At 39.2% G+C, this 20,578-nt stretch overlaps 1 protein-coding gene across 1 annotated transcript; it reads left to right on the top strand.

The window, feature by feature from the left end:
* Positions 1-4,461: 4,461 nt before the first annotated feature.
* On the top strand, positions 4,462-20,530 carry LOC307069795 (fibrous sheath-interacting protein 2-like; the record flags this gene model as incomplete). The annotated part of the gene is given in 4 exon segments (XM_079728112.1): positions 4,462-4,488; positions 6,476-6,536; positions 18,815-19,634; positions 19,636-20,530. Coding segments are annotated over 4 exon segments (1,803 nt in total).
* Between the last annotated feature and the right edge of the window lie 48 nt (positions 20,531-20,578).

The raw sequence follows: 20,578 nt of genomic DNA, 5'->3' as shown, positions 1-20,578 counted from the left end.
TGCTACACAAAAAAGAAGATAAAATTTAGGGAAATTCTTGAGACAATTGCATGGCTTGCAGGTCATACTGCCTTGGCTGTGTCATCATATTTTGGGATGACAGGTGCTGAATATTACCTGGGTGTTTATTGTGGCATTCCTCCTGTTAAAAATTCTAACCTCCCCTCCTCTAGCTCCACCCCCAGGCAGGTGGATGCCTATGGAAGACTAGGGTAGAGGTCTTGTACTTAGAGAGTCAAAAATGAAAAAAATAATATACAATTTAAAAAATAGCCCTGTTGCATAATGGCTGTTTCGCATCTGTCAAGCCCCAAAAGTGAGCACAGCAAAAGATGGTCTCCAGACCTATATGTAGAAGGCATGATCACTGTAAAAAGTGTAAAATATAGAAAAACATGCAATATATGTAATGTGACAACCTAATAAACTTGGGCAAAAGGCATGAACAACCATTTTACTGAAGACATACAGATGGCAAATAAGCACACAAAAAGCTGTTTAACATTATTAGTCATTAGGGAAATATAAACCAAACCACAATGAGATAACATTATACACCCTGTAAAATGTCTAGAATTTAAGTAACTGACCATACCAAGTATTTGCAAGGACGTGAAGCAACTAGAACTCTCTGACATTGCAGGTGGGAATGTAAAATGGTACAACCACTGTGGAAAACATTTTGGCAGCCTGAGTTAAACTTACATCTACCACATGATTCAGTCATTCCACTCCTAGGTATGTGCCCACGAGAAATGAAAATATATGTCCACATAAAGACTTGTACATCAATGTCCATAGCAACATTATTCATGATAGCCAAAAAACTGGAAACAACCCAAATGTCCTTCAGCGGGCAAATGGATAAACTGTACTGCATCCATACCATGGGATACTACTCAGTAATAAAAAGGAAAAAACTATTAATACAGGCAACAATATTGATGAATCTCAAAATAATTATGCTGAATGAAGGAAGCCAGATCACCCCCCCAAAAAAAAGATTAGTACATCCTGTTTGATTCCATTTATAGCAAACTCTAGAAAATGCAAACTAATTTATAGTGAAACAGATCAGTGATTTCCTGGGGGACAGGAGTAGAGAGAGGGGTGAACTACAAGGAGGCACAAGGAAACTTTTGGGGGTGATGTAAACGTTTATCTTGATTGTGGTGATGGTTTCATAGGTTTATATACATGTCAAAACTGAACAAATGGTACATTTTAAATATGTGCAGTTTATTGTACTTCAATTATAATTCAATAAAGTTTAAAAATTAAATGATTTCTCTTTCATTTGCTATAGGACCATCTCACCATTTGTATAGTTCTGTAAATATTCCTGAAAAAACATCACCCTCATTATCTTCTCCTCATGATGTACAGAGTAACACAACAGAACAAAAGGTAGAAAGCTGTATGTCTCAGGTGCTTTGTATTGATCATTTATTTATCTGGTTAACTTTCCTGTCTATGGGATAGCCCCTTCACTGGCATGGTACTGATTGATTAGAAATAATGGTGTTCTACACAGGTCTGGACCCTCTCCTTGGCAGAGAAGGTTCTGAGTCAGCTTCATGCTAAATGTACCATGTAGTTGAGCAGAAACTAACAAATATTCGATGATGATGATGATGATGATGATGATGATAGCTAACATTTATTGAGAACCTGCTGTGGGCCAGGTCCTGTGCTAAGCTAGAAGGAAGGAAAAGGGGGGAAAGTAGGTGACATAGGATACAAAGATGGAAAAGACATATCACTGCTCTTGAGGACTCATCTTCCAGGGTTCAGACACACATAAAACAGAAGTCCTTACAGTCAAAGGAGAGAAGAGTTTTGATTTGTACAAAATGTAGAAGCACAGAAGATTTAGAGAATAGTGCTGCCAAGAGAAATCTAAAAATGCTTTATAAAAGGAGGGCTTAATTGAATTAGGTCTTGAAACATGAGTGGGAAGTTTCCAGATGAGTAGATGTGAGGATATGGTGAGGCCGTATTGCAGACAGGCTTAAAGTGTTAAGTGAAGGCATGAAAGTTCAAGCCAACAAAACCATGGCAGAGGAGGAAAGCAGACTAAAAAGGTAGGTTGAAGCCAGAACTTAGTATACCTTGCTGAGGTATGAATTTATTCTCTCAGGAGTAGGGAGCCGATGCAGGGTTTTGAGTAGGGGTGTGAAATAAGAATGATTTGGGTTTAAAAAGATAATCTGGTTGCAGTGTGTGAGATAGATACATAGAGAGAAGAGATTAGAAGCAAGATAGTTTTGAGTCTACTGGGATAGTCCAGATAAAAATGATAAAGGCCCGAACTAAAGCAGTGACAATGAGGGTAAACAGGAGGCCACAGATTTAAGATATTTCAGAATCAGACTATGTCAGGATTTGGTGACTCAATAGATGAGTAGAACCAGAGAAAGGGAGATGACAGTGATGATGATGATTTAATTTTTGTGTATGGGTTTTCTGTGCTCCCGTAGTGCTGAGGCTTACCTCTATCTCAGAACTCATTATACTCCATCATATTTGTCTGTCTGTCTTTTCTACTGGATGATAAACTTTTTTTTTTTTTTCTTTTTGCGGTATGCAGACCTCTCACTGTTGTGGCCTCTCTCGTTGCGGAGCACAGGCTCCGGCTCCAGACGCACAGGCTCAGCGGCCATGGCTCACGGGCCCAGCCGCTCCGCGGCATGTGGCGTCTTCCCGGAGCGGGGCACGAACCCGTGTCCCCTGCATCAGCAGGCGGACTCTCAACCACTGCGCCACCAGGGAAACCCTGGATGACAAACTTCTTTTTTTTTTTTTTTTTTTTTTGAGGTACGCGGGCCTCTCACTGTTGTGGCCTCTCCCGTTGCGGAGCACAGGCTCCGGACGCGCAGGCCCAGCGGCCATGGCTCACGGGCCCAGCCGCTCCTCGGCATATGGGATCCTCCCAGACCGGGGCACGAACCCGTATCCCCTGCATCGGCAGGCGGACTCTCAACCACTGCGCCACCAGGGAGGCCCCTGGATGACAAACTTCTTGAGGTCGGGAATTATGTATCTTATTTCAGTTCCAAGCCATGTACTCAATAAGCATCAGATTGGATTAAACTAGCCTTATCTGAAATAAACGGAACAATTCTAAGCTTTCTGGAATGGAGCGCTGGATGGATTGTTATGCCTTTAACCAGAATATGGAAGACAGAGAAGTAGCAAGTTTGGAAAGATGGGAGTACCTGGGTACATGATAAGCTTCATTTTAAACTAGTTAAGTTTAGGTACCTGTAAAAGATATCCAGTTAAGAGGTTAATAATAGATATTAGCATTGAGACCAGAGCTTAGGAGAGAAGTAGGAGATGAGGGGAAAGGGGAGATACTGTATTAATTTGATTGCTCTAGAGTTAGCAAAAGTCTCTTTTAGAAGGCTGAGTACTAATTAATTTTTTGGCTTGTATGTTAAACCATACAGAAAGATAGAGAAACAATTAAGACATCATATCCTTTAAATGATGGAGGTAAGAAAATAAACAATATTTGTAATTGCTCTGATATCTTCCAGTTAAATAATTAGTTTTATCATATAGTTTTCCAAGTTATGCTTTTTTCCCTGATTATAAAATCTATGATTAATTTGATAAAGGAAGATATAAAAATTATTCATGATTGTATATATTAGTATCACACATTTTTGAGTGATTGCTGGGTGAATAGGCTCTTTGGAATTGGCAAAGAAAGCGTGGGGAAGTTAGACCCTCTGCTGTGGCTGCCTATATAAATTCCCAACATACTGCCATTAGGGAGTCCTACTGCAGAGAATTCTCCCCATGAAAGTCTCTACCCTCTAATGCCATCTTTTCTCCCCAGACATAAAAATACATCCTGTTTCCCATCTCCCAGGACTGGGCTAGAGGTTAGCTAAGTCTCTGTTAGTCTCTGCAAAAGATTCCCACGCATATCCTGCACACTCACCAAGAGCACTAGGACATCTCCACCTGGGCAGCCCACAAGCACCTCAGACCCAATGTGTGTAAAACCAAATTCATCATCTTCTAGTCACCCCCAAACCCGTTCTCTGCTTCTCCTAATTTTATTCAGGCACAAGACCTGAGTCATCTTTGACTCTTTCCTACTGCTCATATTCTACATCCAAAAGTTGCCACCTTCTGTCCAATCCACCACCTTAAATTCTCTCATAATCTTCCCTTCCTTTCCATTCGTGCCACCCATGCCCTTAAGCACTACAATAATTTGCCTCCAATCTCTTCTTCCTGTTAATCTAGCCTACATTTTGCTGTGAATGTAATCTTCCTGAAATACAGCTTTGGACATATGATTCCTCTACCAAAAAGTCCTCAGTGGTTCCCCCTTGCCTACTGAATGAAGTGCAAAACAGTTCATTCTAGGGCAGGGGAGTGGTGGGAGATTTAGCTGGCAAAGTAATTTAGGGCCAGAAGTTAGGGAGTTCAGGCTTGTCCCTGATGGCAGTGGTGGGCCACTGGAAGCTGGTAAGCAGGGGACTTCAAAAAAAGGCCTTTTATACTTGGAGATATTGCCTTAACTTCCATAAATAAATACATCGTTGACTATGGTAATTCTAGACATTATGGCAGCCCAACAAGGAGAACTATATCATTTTTTTCTTATTTAAAGGTACCTCTTCTTTCCCCCAGAAATTACAAGTAGTACTTCACTTCAAACTCCAGGTGTTTCTGCAAAAACAGCAAATGTCTATAGACACTCTCTACAGGATACTTCAAAACAAGAGGCAAGTAATATTTCTTTTGTCCCAGATACAGAAAGAACAAATGAAATATGAAATTATGATCAAGATTGGCATAACACAGTTTCATGTATTAAATGAGAATTCAGAACAGCCTTATTCCCTGAAATTAAACACCCTATAGTAAGATTTTATAAAAATTGAAATGTGAACCCACAGGAATAATCCTGTGCTACTTCAGACTTCCAGCACTCATGGTTATCAGTTATGTTAGTGTTGCCATACTCTAAGTGTAGGGAATATCAGTAACAAGCTGTAAGCTAACAAAAGAAAAATGGTGAGCCTGAGAGTTTAAATGTGTTAAATAGATCCAAAATTTGAATATTTGTCTCAATTCTTAATAGAGATTTACCAGAAACAACTTGAGTGTTCCCACTTAGCCCTTAGGTTATAGTCTTCCTAAATGATGAGCTTCAAGAGCTTCAAGGTCCATACCTATGCCCTGCAGAAGAATCAACATATTGGGCTTTTGTGAATCATTTCTCTTCTAGTGCTGATGGGTTGTGCAGAGACAGCCATACTGCCTCGCCCTATCCCCTTTGTGACCAATGATCACTCATCTGATGGCGGGAAGTTGGCAACAGACATTCAGGTTACCTGGTCACAACATATATTACCTCTGTGGGTTGCCAATTTGTCATTCATTATAAGAATCAAATGTACCTCCTTGGCTCCGTTAGCACTGCATTAACTGGCTCATCTGTTCTAAAGTTAACATATTTTGCCATATTCTGTGTCAAATGCATAGAAAGTGACAGACTCAATTATATATAACTCTTCAAATGTAGCATGTTAGCCACAATATGCTTCTCTATATAAACAAATATTTATAAAACACCTGCTGTGTCCAGGGCACTGTGCTACTGTGCTAACATCCATAATCTGCATGCTTAGTATCTGATTAAAGAATCTTCTTAACTACTTTAAGATAGTTTAGTAGTTGCACATCAGGAATTAATAACTTTTTTCACTAGCCTCACTATACAGTCAGAAAAAAAGTATTCTCTGAGTGTAGAATGGACGGCAAACTTAGTACTACATATGTTATCAAAAAAAACCCAATAAACGAATTTAGACCATCTGTTTCTAAAGAAGGCTTTAAAATACATTGGACAATATGAGTAAATCAAATGGTCACAAATACCTAATTTATTTTGAGAAATAGCATGACCACTTTTATTACAATAGAATCCAATGCTATTTTTCAGCTTATTTCACCCATCCCATCAGTGTCAGGAAATGTACTTCTGGTGGCTTGTGTTCAGCTCTCAGGCCTGGAAAACAAATAAAGTCTACTCTGTTGGATTTATCTTCCTGTATAATTACCTAAGCAGGTAGAGCTCTTGGCCAAATCAAAGAGTCACATCCCTTGTGTGCAGAAAACCTGCTCTGTGCTTTCCAGCTCTCTCAAAACATTTTCCCTATAGCTAACTTTCTTTAATAACCACACATACTCTTTTTAGCTATTCAACTGATTACCTTCCATGCTGATCAGTGCATTCCTCAGTTAGTTAATTTTAATATACTAATGAATTCTATAAGCCTTTGAATTCTGTAAGTAATGTACGTAATGTAAACCAAATGAAACACGTGTATATTATAAATGGACTTTTTAAATCACTTTATTAAATTTCTGTGAGAAATAGATGATGTTCAAATTCTTTGAAAACTCATTTGAGGATTTTCTTTGTTTTTTCTTGTGGCATGTATAGGTGACATATGCTGATGTGAATGGGGAAAAGGCCAAGAAATCAAGCTTAAACTATGAGTCAGGTAAACATTAACAATAACTATTAAGGAAATCCTGCAATCCATTAATGCATTCATTCAACTAACATTTATTGAGCTTTTGCTACATGCCATGCACTATGCTAATTACTGAACACATGAAGTAGAGAAGCCATGGTCCCTATCCTGGATTTTACAGTTCAGTGTAGAACAGTCATGCCAGTAATCACAATCCAATATGATAAGTGCAATAAAGGAGGTATATACAAAGTCCACTCTCCATAGGGAAGCCAAGGAAGCTTTTACAGAAGGTGCCACTATTGAGCTGAGACATGAAGGATGAGAAAGAATTTTTTAAGCAGACAAATGGAAAGAGAACCTTCCAGGAGAAGGGAATACATCTACTAAGATATATACATTAGAGCATAGTGGGTTTGTGGAAATAGTTTTTTTTTTTCAGAATTGCTTTAACTAAAAGTTCAAGTTAGAGAGTTACAGAAGATGAAGCTTGACTGGTAGATAAGGGTTGGATCATTAAGATTCTGGTAAGCTGTGCCAGGAAATCTACCTTTTATCCTGTTATCAAAGGGCAACTATTCAAGAATATTCGCAGGAGCATAATATGGTCAGACTTTGCCTTTTCTGCTCACAGACATAGAAAACAAACATACAGTTACCAAAGGGGAGAGTAGGGGGGTAAATCAGGAGTTTGTGATTAACAGGTACACACCACTATATATAAAATAAATAAAATACAAGGACCTACTATATAGCACAGGGAACTATATTCAATATTTTGTAATAACCTATAATGGAAAAGAATCTGGAAAAGAATCTGAATCACTTTGCTGTACACCTGTAACACAACATTGTAAATTAACTAGACTTCAAAAAATGACCAAAAAAAGGAAAGAAAAAAAAGAATTTGCCTTTTATAAAAAAGGAAAGTGGAAGTAGACACGAAGAGACTGGAGGCAATGAGACAATAAAAATAACAGTTAGCATATTGAACACTTACTATGTACCAGGGACTATACTAAACTATATTCTCTCATTTAACCCTCCCAACAATAAAAGTATTTTTATCTAACATTTTACACATAAGTAAACTAAGTCTCAGAGTGGTAAATTATCATGCCCAAGATTTCACATAATATGTGGCAAAGCCAGGGTTTTAACCTAGGTCTTACTCAACCAATCCTAACTGCAATACCATACTGCCTCTTATTACAATTAAGAGGCTATTACAATAGTGAAGGCTAGAAATGAGTCCTGAACAAAGTCAGTGGCAGTGAGGATGAAGAGCTGGGCACAGATTTGACTCAGACTAAGAGGGTTGAATGGATGAGATTTGGTTACTGATTGAATATGGGGGAAGAATGAATTGAAGACAACTCCCAGATTTCTAGTCTGAGCAACTTAATGGATAGTGAATAGTGGTGCCATTCAGTAGACAGGCAATACAGAAAGATGAACAAGTTTGGAAGAGAAAAAATAAGTTCAGCTTTGAATATGTTGAGTTTGAGATGCCTGAGGGCATCCAAGTGGGACATCTAAGTGGAACAGTCAAGGAGGCAGTTGTAGATATTGGTCTGGGATGCATGCGAGAAGCAGTGAAAAGAACACCTTATATCAAAACCTATGGGAAATAATAAAAGCTGTTCCCATAGGTTTGATATAAAGTGTTCTTTTTAAGGTAGATTATACTTTCTCCTTTTTATTCCCTCTTTGATCTAAGAGTTATCCATAAGTATGTTTCTTAATTATCAGGAAATTAATATTTTGGCCACATTTTTAAAGTCAGGTTCAGAGAATGTAGCCTGTAGATTTTTAACACATTGAAGTTGTTAATGTTTTCTTTGTGGCCAAATATGTGACTGATATTTGAAAGTGTTCCATGGACATACAAAACAATGTGTAATTCTCTATTTAAAGGATATAAGGCTCTAAATGAATTTTAAATTATATTTATTGATTATATTATTCAATTATTATGTCTCTACTGATTTTTTTGTCTACTAGATTCTTTTCTTACTGTCTGCTAGATGTGTCCAGCCATCAAAGAGGTGTATGGAAGTTCTACACTATAATTGTATTTTTATCAAATTCCCATTGCATTTCTAATAGGTTTTACACAGTTAGGCTCTTTAGGATATTTAATGCACCATGTTGCTAGAAACCATAGAAGAGTCCCTTATTCTTTTAACCGCACCATTATTTATCTATTGCTGAATAACCAAAAAAACCCCTAAAACCTGGCAGCTTAAAAAAAATCATCTCACAGTTTCTGTGGTTAGGAATACAGAAGCAACTTAGCTGGATGGTTCTGATTCAGGGTCTCTCATGAGGTTATGGTCAAGATGTCATCCAGGGCTGCTGCAGTCATCCTAAAGGCTTGACTGTGACTGGAAGATTCACTTCCAAGGTTTCTCACTCACATGGCTGTTGGCAGGAAGTCTCAGTTCCTCACCATGTGGGCATCTCCATACATCTCTTGAGCATCCTCATGATATGGCATCTGGCTTCCCCCAGAGTGAGCAATCCAAGAGAAACGGGCTGAAGCCAAACTATATTTTACAACCTAGTCTCAGAAGTTATACACCATCACTTCCACTATATATTCATTAGAAGCAAGTCACTAAGTCCAACCCACACTTAGGAGAAAAGAATTAACCTCCACCACAGGAGGGAGTATTATGAAAGAATTTGTAGACATATTTCAAAAACACCACAACAGTATTATCTTCACACGTTTTTTCAGGTTTGTTCACTATTAATTCCAGCTCCTTCCTTTCCAAAACTGTACACACTCAAAAACATACTCATACACAAAGAAACTCAAGAAGGTACATAGAATTTAAGTAAAACTTCTATGCAGATCGCTGGAATTTATTGGTTATTCACAATACACTTTACATTTATTGGGAGAAAAATAAATAGATATTTGACTTTGAACTGGCTTTAATTGGTAATACTACCAATACTTTCTAATACCTTCTATTGTCTAAGACTGTTTAGTCATGATTGTGCACAACTGACATACACCATCCCAGTATTCCTATGGATGTATTCTACATGAAGACTTGCTTTAGTATCATTATCCAGAAATAGTTACTAAAATCCACTTATAGAAATTTGCTAGATGGCATACAAAGCATGTTAGACAGTATTTGAGTGGGAAGAGATTAATGACAGGCAGAATAATGAACAAACACTGAGCCAACGCATGTGTTAAAGAATTAATTCAAGGGACTTCCCTGGAGGTCCAGTGGTTAAGACTCCGCGCTTCCACTGCAGGGGGCGCGAGTTCGATCCCTGGTCGGGGAACTAAGATCCTGCATGCCACGTGGTGCAGCCAAAAAAAATGAATTAATTCAACAAATAAATGTTCTTGAGTGCTTAGTATATGCCAGGCACTGTAATCTAGTACTCACAATACAGTATAGTAAGTCCTATAACAGAAGGATGTATAGGGTGCTTCAGGAGCATTGACAGAGAATGCGTCTATCTAGGCAGATATCAAGGGAGGCTCTCTGAAGGAGGTGACACAAGCTGAATGAGTCCTAAAAATGAGAAATTTAAGAAGGACACTAGAGTTACAAGGGAAACAGGGCAGAGGCAAAGGGAACTGCGTGTTGTTCAGTATCTCTGGAGCATAGAATATATGTAGAATGGTGACCAGAGATGAGGCTGGTGAGGAAGGTAATCATCCCAGATCTTAAGGTGTATTTGATGACTGACTGGTAGTCCCTGGAGGGTTTAAACAGAGCATTGACAGCAGGGAATAAAAGACCTATTAAGATATGTTAATTACCATTTTACAAGTAGCCCATGAAGGATACCAATAAATAGTAATTTTCTTTTTCTCTCTGAAAATTCACCTGCAGCTCCCAGAATCTTCTTTTCTCACAACTCATCAATTAAGTATCTAAGAAAACTTAATAAAGTAATGTGTTGCTTTAAATTAATATTTAAATAATTACACAGGAGTGCTGTTTGAATCCTCCATTCTTGTAGTTTTACTTGTCTGTAGTAAAACTCTCCCCTTGTGCAACCTCTCAGGACTAAGCTAAAATTGTAAAGTAGGCAAAGCTAGCTGTTCACGCTCTTCCACCTCCTCTCTCTGTTCTCCCTTTAGTCCTGTGCCCCCCTGATAGACAGTATTTTCACTCCCCTTTCAGGGAGCACTACTTCTGGGATCTGGATCTATTCTTTTCCCCTGTCCCCACTCAAAAAAGCTACATTACTTTTGCCTTTTGAGGTTACTGGTTTTCTAATGATGATAAATTAGTTTACTATTTATTTATTTATTTACTTACTTACTTACTTACTTATTTTTAACATCTTTATTGGAGTATAATTGCTTCATAATGATGTGTTATATATATAGTATTAATGACTTAATCTGTTACCCCCCTAAGGATATTTGCACTGTAATCCGAAGTAATCAGTCTCTCATGATGCAAAATAAAGGCCAGTGGAGAACTTTTCTTTGGCCTGGGAGCCTTTCACCCCTCAAACCTTGGTGGCCACCCATTCTGCTGATGTCCTATTCCCCTCAAACTTGAATAATAGTTCATGCACATAAAATAACTCCTGATGGAACACACATACCCAACACCATCATCTTTTAAACACTCAACAAACCAAATGAGGTTCAGGATAGTTTTTATAAATCCCAAACTCTGATGCAAATGGTTGGGTAAAGTGAAGTAATGTGTGGTGGTAAATGGTACTGATGTTCAGACCAAGCTTCTTAGAAAAGGATTTGGGGGTAGGAGTGATAGCAGTCAGCTTGTCTGATTTGCTGAGGGCTCATGGGATACAAGGATGCTGAAGGAAGGAAACTGACTAGCTCAGTATCAAGGTAGTTTCAAGAAATAAAAGTGAGAGAATAATGATTATGTGTAGTTTTATAGAGTGTTAATTCCTGCCTCCCTCTTCCTCCTGCCCAACTCCCACCCTAGACTACAGAACTACAGAATCACTTGAGTCTTTTCAATAGCAAATGCTCTGGATACCCTTTTATTAAAAATCAGCTAAGATGAAGAACTCTGTATATGACCTGGAGCTTCTCTCCCATTCCTCTCAAATACACAGGGTTAAAATACCTTTAGCTATACCTAGGGCAATTCCAGGACACAGCACAAGAAAACCTAGCTACAACACATCTGGTATGGCTCTGCCCATTGCACCCATGTCACATTCCTTTACCTTACAGAAAAGAACCCAGGTTCAAGGCCTTTGGCTTAGTCCTCTTGTTCTAATGTAGCTCTTTGCTTCCCAAGACTCAACTGTGGACACATCATGTCTGTTCCACCATTTACCTCCTCTCTCTTCTCTTCCTCCAACTCCTTGGTTCTCTGTTTTTTCTAATGCTAACAAAAGGACATACACAGTAAGCTTAATAAAATAGAATTAGGAACCAAAGAAGTCAGGACAGGAGGAAGCAAATGTGATAAGATAGCGATGTGGTAAACAGTTGTAATTATTAAGCTTTGCATTTAGATACTGAGTATGTTCTGATGATTGGGATAGAAGATGAGAGGAGAAACAGAGTAAAGAAGGCAGTGAGTTTGTTGTCCTGAAGACTGTGCTCAGAAGTTTGTATTTCACTCATTGAGTGACAGTCTAAGGTTTTGAGGAGAGATGTAATATTATCAAATCAGTAACTTTGCTGAACACCCCTGATAGCATCATATGCGACACATTGAAGACACTTAAGTAGGTGCTGGCTGCAGAAGTCCATTAATGATTTGTAGCCTGCACAGTGGCCTTCATTTGTACACAAAGAGCTAAAATATGTTAAATGGAAATTTATTTACCAAACTTTCTTGAGAACCTACTATGTTCAAAGTATAGTGCTGGCTATTAGACAGATACCAAGATGAATAAAGCACTGCCCCTGACCTCATTTGTGCTTCACAAAGCACCAGGAGAAAAGACAGGGAGACATGAGCAATACCAGAGAGTGAATTGAGGGCAGGACAGTGGATAAAATGTTAGGCAAAGGGAGGGCCACCCATGGAACTACCCTGTTTTTGGCTTATCAGATTGGACCACTGATGTTAGGATACAGAGGTGCTGCTTTTAAATCCCATTCACACTGGAATGAGTAAACGGATTTGGCAATAGAATGGACTACATGTATGTATGATCAGGAGGTATGAGACATCACTCCAAAGCTGTGGGCCTGAGGTACCAGTAGAGGACCACCAGTTACACTAAAACATAGATATTCAGAAGGATTAGGCAGACAGACTAAAATTCAGTCTTGTCACATTAATCTTCAAGGGGTGGTTGGCCAGTTATCTTTTGGACTAAAGTGAGATTGTATGGAGGAGAAGGTTAGGAAGAGAAAGGTTATATTTATAGTTTTATGACATAGCAAGTTAAACGGTGAAAAACTGTGCCTTATCTTTGGGGCTTCTAAACTAATTTTCATTAATATCACCACCCGCTTTATTTAAGAAGTAGAGAGTTGGCAGTACAAATGACCTAAACCTTAGATGCTTTAGTAGCATCAGCCTATTAGGGAAAACCACCTAAGACTAGGGAAAAGTGGATGGAATATTATGGCACTCCTAGAATTGTGGTGGAACTTTATTGTTAATAACAGTGAGTTCATTTGCATGTTTCTGCTCAGTTGACTCCAAAGAGAAGCTGATAATTCATTGCAAATTGCAGATTTGTATCCAATATTACAACTAGTTTCTAGTGGTCTTATATAAGGCTTTTCTGATCTATATGGTTAGTTTTGTTCTTAGTTCTGTGCTATTTCCTTTTATCTAAATGCATGCCTTTGGGACAGAACGTCTGTGGGGACAGGTAGAAACATACACAGGACTCCACTTGCTGCCTGTGGTATAAGATAGGGAGAGCAGAAAAAAAGAATCTGGGTGCATTGGACTGCAGAGGATCTACAAAAAAGAAATTGTGCTGGAGTTGGCCTAAGAAACTGGGTCTTAGAAAAATGAATGAAGCCAAAGGATAGGAATTATGTCACTGATGTGAGCATTCATGTTCTAGGTTCTATATTACAAAAAGGTATTAGTCTGTGGATGAGCTATTGATGCCTAACCCTAACTGAGACCTTTTCCTGCTAGGATTTAGGTTGTAATTTCACAGTCTGACTGTATGTCTCAAAATTAAATTGTTAGGCCTTGGAGGAAAAAGTAAATTTGATAATATAAAGGCAGGCCAAGTAAAAATGAAAATAGAAGCACCATGTTTCCTTTAAGAAGGTCAAGAAGAGAGGCAAGGGATCCATGGAGGCAGAAAAATATGAAAGTAAATCATAATTAGTCTTAAGCCTTGATTTTTTAAAACTTTTTGTTATTATTCTATAATTTACATGATTTTGTTGTTCTCTTGCTACAATTTAGTAAAATATAATTTTGGTTCCATGTAGTAGGTCATAACAAATAATTCTGATTAGAACACAGAATAGAATATTGTGTTACCTAGAAAAGGGGTCTATCTAATTTGGTATTGCATATGATCTGAAACCCGTTATTTTAATCTATCATTGTCAGTGGATCATCCATAGATCTTTTCCTACTGTGGGGCAAGGAGAGGAGATTAGGAATTTTGAGGAGGTGGGTAGAAAGTGAATTATCAGAAAGCTCTGACCAAGCAGGACAGGCAAAAAGGACTAGCCCATCCCCTCTCTCTCCAACCCCATCCGTGCTCCTCTCAACTCACTACAGAACAAACATGGCTAAGGTGGATCAAGAGTGGTTATATCAGATAGGTGTTAGTTTACTCAGCACCTATTATTCTACTCTTTATGCAGCAATTACTCTACTCCTCTGAGTAATTAATAGAGCATGTCCTATACCCAGGGGCCAATTTCTAAATAAGAGGCTAAATAGGAGGGTTAGATAAAAAAATAAAGCTTATTCTTCTCTGTGAATTGCTGGGGAGGAAAAAAAACTCCCAGGCACAAAGTGGGTAATCTGATTCAATGATTAGGAATTTGGAGGAAAGTTACATAAATTATTAACCATAAGAAATAAAATCAATCTCTTTTTACTTTTTCAGGCAACAAGACTACCATCAAAATCACTGTCAAGAAAAAGTATGTACGATGAAACTCACTGATAAAGCAATTAAGGATATTTTCTAATATGTTATTAGAGAAAAATCTGTGAATCAACCAGCAAAATCATCTGCTGATATTAGTCAGTTTCCCTCTTTGCCTTTTTCTCTTCCTTGCCTTTCACTCTCAGTTAATCTTGAGTTTTGCAGAAGTCCAAAATTATTGTTAAAAGAGTTATTGTTAAGGGGGGTACAAAGTTACTGTTATTGGCCTTTTGCCCAGGGAGCTCAGGAGGGTAGACTTGGGGAGGCTTAGGAGGTTTAATCATCACGGGGAAAGCATCAAATACCACAAACCCACTCCATAATGGGAAGACATTAAGGGAAATAACTTTGCAGACCCCTGCAGATCTGGCTCAGGGCTGAGCATCCTGCCCCTCAGGCAGGTGAGCCAGGATGCCTAGATCTGTCTCTTAATTCTCCTTGGAGTAAGAAGAGTCTTAGGATGGCTACTCCATCAAAAGAAGGGACCTGGTCACAAGAGAGCTGCAACTTGGGCCAGGCAGAGAAGAGGGTAAATTTGAAAAGCCCCAACTCTGGGGCTAGACAGAGGAATCATGAACAAGAAAGGGGTTCGGGGGAGTAGCACACTCACACACTCTTTCACACATACACCTGATCAATTCATAGAATGTGCAACAAACACAAAGGCTGAGACATACTGGCACCAAAATGGTATTTCTTGGTTTAACAGTATAGTGAAAATGAGCTGAATAATCAGATTCTACTTATCGCATTTCGCTTCATTAAAAACTTGATGAATGTCCCAATTTTATATGTCAAAGTTGGACATGCTTCTTCTCAGCTACGCTAAGAGTAGTAATGTAGGTCTGCTGTACATTATCTCTGGTGATAAGAAAATAATATATATTGAAATTTTTAATTCATATGTATTGGAACGGATTTAGATCAATTTAGACCAAGAAGGTGAGTAACTTACTTATTAATGTTTAAACGTTATTCTTAGAAGTGTTTGATTTAGGACATTTTACATAAGTAAAACAAGTCTTTTTCAACCATATGCTGTCATTTCAAACTATGTTTTTCAAACTCAGTAGCCATTTTCTGGTCTGCACAATAGGTGAAAAAAAAATACATTACGAGAGCTAGATAGTAGTGATGTTTGTACAACATTGTCAATGTACCTAATGCTGCTGAACTATACACTTTAAAATGGTAAATTTTACGTTATGTGTATTTTATCACAATAAAAAAATGCATTAGGAGATTTGGGAAATGGACTCGAATAAAACAGCTTTTCCTTGAAGTGTCCCTCAAACCTTCTCTAATGGGTCAGGAGAGAATATGCTACATACGGCAAGGTGTTAACTTTGATTGTTGGCCTATACCTGAACAACATGGGGCTACCTTTGGAGATAATTCTGAGGCAACAACAACATTATAGGGAATCGGGTGCCCAAATGCCAGGACATCAAACAATGCACAGCTAAAATGCCAGGCATCCAGCCTTTGCTGCCACTGACTTGTAGCCACAGACTTGAGAAATAGAGTTCCTGTGGAAGGTACACACTCCTGGTCTGGCTGTCTTGAGGATAACAACTTTAAAAAGAATACTGTTTTATTATAGGCAAAAGGATTTTTATGATCCCAAAATATATCGGCAATAAGTACACATACATAAACAGTTATAGAGTTTGGCAGGTGCACTTTGCATCTGCCCCTGGTCCAGTCTAAGCTGTAATAGTGAGCATAATTAACCATGAGGAAATGGCCATTCAAGTCTGGTCCCTGGGTTTCTACTTCAGCTCATACTAAAAGAGCCCCAACTTCCCTCCACTGCTTGGCCTTCTGGCTCTCTGAATAAGAGTTCTGGCTCAACCTTTTTTCCTTCCGAAATTAATGTGTTTCTTTATTTCTTTTTTTTTTTTTTTTTTTTTTCAGTACGCGGGCCTCTCACTGTTGTGGCCTCTCCCATTGCGGAGCACAGGCTCCAGACGCGCAGGCTCAGCGGCCATGGCTCATGGGCCCAGCCGCTCCGCAGCATGTGGGATCTTCCCAGACCAGGGCACGAACCCTCGTCCCCTGCATCGGCAGGCGGACTCTCAACCACTGCGCCACCAGGGAAGCCCTGTTTCTTTATTCCTTGAGCTGTCCTCTGCCTCCCAATCCAAGACAGTTTGCACTGATAATCTTCCGTTGGACCTAAGCCTGTTCATTTCCCTTAAATAATCAGTGATAACCATTGCCCACTGATTAAACTTTAACAACTAGCTGTAGTCATTTGCATATACAAACACAGTCAATTGACAGAGGAAGGCAGCAACAGGCCAGCCACAGAACCCACAGGCTGACCCCTCCACTATGGGACTTCATTTTTTACCCTCATCTCCTAGCTAAATGGATGCCTAAGTAAAAGGAGGCTATATCCACAAAGGCACATAAATGCTTGAACTGAAAATTTGTTTCATGAAATAGTTTGTTAGAGGTAACCTGGTTTGTATTTTTAAGAAATATTGCTTGGGTCATAAACACAGTCTTACTTCTTGCCAGGGCATTTGTTTTCTATGAGCCTAGACACCCACTTGGCTGTTTTTTTTTAACCAGGAAGCCATTTATCCTCAGCAATAAACTTTTTTTTTTTCCTTTTTTGCAGTAAGCGGGCCTCTCACTGTTGTGGCCTCTCCCGTTGCAGAGCACAGGCTCCGGACGCGCAGGCCCAGCGGCCATGGCTCACGGGCCCAGCCGCTCTGTGGCATGTGGGATCCTCCCAGACCGGGGCACGAACCCATGTCCCCTGCATTGGCAGGCAGACTCTCAACCACTGCGCCACCAGGGAAGCCCAGCAATAAACTTTTATAGTTCCAAGAGATTTGGAGGTTTTTTTCTGCTTTATTTTATTTTAATGGGTGTACTATTTTATTAACATTTAAATTTCACCAACAGTGAGCTCAAGTATATGCTAGCCATATGTTCAGATTTTTGAAACAAAGATAAAATGGACAGACAGCTTTAAGGGTGCAATGTATTTAACACTACACAATATATTCAACAATTAGACAATCTAGGTGGTGGTATATCTATACACTTAGGAGCACAAGTATAGGGTCCAAGGGATTTTGAATCAAAGAAAATCTTATTCAAAAAATAGATCACAGGGCTTCCCTGGTGGCGCAGTGGTTGAGAGTCCGCCTGCTGATGCAGGGGACACGGGTTCGTGCCCCAGTCTGGGAAGATCCCACATGCCGCGGAGCGGCTTGGCCCGTGAGCCATGGCTGCCGATCCTGTGCGTCCGGAGCCTGTGCTCCGCAACGGGAGAGGCCACAACAGTGAGAGGCCCGCATACCGCAAAAAAAAAAAAAAAAAAAAAAAAATAGATCACAGCCACAGAGAATAAACCAACTTGAAACTAATCTGGTGTTCTAAATAGATTTCCTATGTTCTCTCTATACACTGTGGCTGGATTGTAGCTATGCATTGTTTGATAAAAGGAATTAAAGGTTAGTCCCTGTCCTTAAATAGAGTAAATTCATATGTGATTTCCCTTGTATCCCTGCTCACCTCCTTTCCAGATAACTTCTGAAGAACTGAACAGTATAATTCAAAATATAATGACCTGCGTTGTGGCTGCAGTGACCAGTGTATTATATCCAGCCATCACAAAATATGAAGAAAGGTCGCGAAATATTACATACCCAATGCCTGATGACTCTACCCTCTCTTCTGATAGTGAGAGTTGCTGTAGCACATGCCGTGAAACATTTCTATATGAAACAAGTAAGATGGTTCAGGCAGAGCCCTGTGCAGAGGCAGGTGACAAGTCAATAGGGCAACCAGTAGCACCGTCAAAATCATCTTCTGCCCATAAAGAAAGAACAGATGTAGAAAGAACACATCACAGGAAAGAACACTCAGAAAAGAAACCTAAAACCCCTGAACCTAAATATAATGAGAAATTTGAACCCCCCCCAAGCTTAAAACCTGTAAATCCAACAGTCACCTTGTTGCACTGATTGAAACAGGCACAAGGAAATGTAAAGATGCTACCACTGGGCTTCCCTGGTGGCGCAGTGGTTGAGAGTTGGCCTGCCGATGCAGGGGACACGGGTTCGTGCCCCGGTCCGGGAAGATCCCACATGCCGCGGAGCGGCTGGGCCCGTGAGCCATGGCCGCTGAGCCTGCACGTCCGGAGCCTGTGCTCCGCAACAGAAGAGGCCACAACAGTGAGAGGCCCACATAACGCAAAAAAAAAAAAAAAAAAAAAGATGCTACCACTGAAACAGATGGCTTAGAACGCCCACTGTCTCCTGATGAAAAAGCAAAAGCTGTAAATGAGATGCAGGAGTTAAATGATGTTTTAGTTAACTTTAAATATCACCTAAAAAAGGAAACTGAGTTGATTTTAGAAAACATTTTTCATGAAATGGTGTCTGAATTAACCCAGACCATCCCCACCCTTTCCTTTGTTACAGCCAAAGCTTTAGTTGACCAAACTGACACTGACAAAGGAGACTTGCTCTCCAGTGTTGATATTTCCTCAGCAGCTGCTGAAATTATGGAAAATGTGCTTGAGAAGCTACAGTCTGCAGTTGGGAAAAAATGTACTGAGGAATTTTCACAAGAAAATGTATCCGTTCACTTTAAATCAAACTTAGTCAGTGGAGAACATTTCATTTCTCCAAAAGAAAAAATTTCCAAAGCTTCACTGCCCTATGCTTTGGAAAACATGAATGATATTGCAGAGAATATGGTTCATGTGATTTTAAAAAAGCTGACGGCTCTTGCATCTTCTAAGCAAAGTGAACTTGTTCATCTTGGAATCACAACTGAACTGGCTTATCAGCAACACAGGGAAGATCCAATATATACATTCCTTCAAAGAGCCAGCAAAAGGAAATCCAGTGTTGAACCTGATGCTGCCAACTTGATTGGCAAGGAAAAAATGCAAAATTTAGTGTCAAATATTTTTTCCCAGTCCTCTCTGGTTGGTTATATAGAGGAAGCAATCAGCACTATACTAGGCTATATACAAATTGGACTTAATAATGAAAGGCTCATTGCAACTGAAGAAACAGTGATCATCCTACTTGATGATACTTGATGATATCTTGGCTCAGCTACATCAGACACCAGTGAAAACAGATGTCCAAAAGAGTAGACACTCCAGAATGAGCAGTCCTTCTGGCACTGAAGAAGAGAACAGACTCACCAGCACTAGAGTAACTAATGCTCCTAGGTATGTGTGCCTATTTCCACCTATTAATGTTCCTGGCATGGTCCTTTATTCTGAAGATGAAAATGAAGAAATAGACAAAACTGTAGAAAATGTATTGATTTCATCTATCAAAGATGAAAAAGCAAAATTACAAGAACAGGTTCCTGATCACTGGTTAAGAAAGGAAAATGCTGGTTTTAAATACAAAAGCAATATGAACTTAACTACAAAGCCTGCTTATCAAGACAAAGTAGCATTTCACGATCAGGGATTAAATACTGACCTTCCAACTTTTAATAATAAGGACCTTTTTAAGGACAAGCCTGGTGTGAATAAAGACATTTTACTTTTCAGCCAAGATGAAACGTATCAAATACAAAAAGCTTCAGAAAATATAGTTAGAAGTATTTTAGCACAGATGCTCAAAGATATATCTTCTGGGCTCTCTGAACACTTAGATTGTAAAAATGGTAGAGAGGCTTCACTTCTTACCTCAGGAAAACCACAAGATCTGTCACATCAAGAATGGATGGACCAGATGTTCTCTGTGTCAGAAATCCATATGGTAGCTCAAGATATTGTAGATGCTGTATTAAAAATACTTCACATGGCTTCTAGTCACATTATCGGACATTCTTCATCAGTACATCAAACTTCTCTAGATAATGCTGACATACCAAATAAAGAGCCATTAGCAACATGGTTTGATAGTAAAAGGAAGAAATTTTTATCTGCACTTGGTGTAGACTCTACAAAACATACCTAGTTAGAACCTGGAGCAAGTGGCTCGACATCTGAACCTGTAGATCACATT

The sequence above is a fragment of the Hyperoodon ampullatus genome, assembly GCF_949752795.1.
Source record: "Hyperoodon ampullatus genome assembly, chromosome: X".
In the NCBI taxonomy this organism is placed as follows: domain Eukaryota; kingdom Metazoa; phylum Chordata; class Mammalia; order Artiodactyla; family Ziphiidae; genus Hyperoodon; species Hyperoodon ampullatus.
The sequence above is the reverse complement of the archived record's forward strand: the minus strand, read 5'-3'. Positions and strand labels throughout refer to the sequence as shown.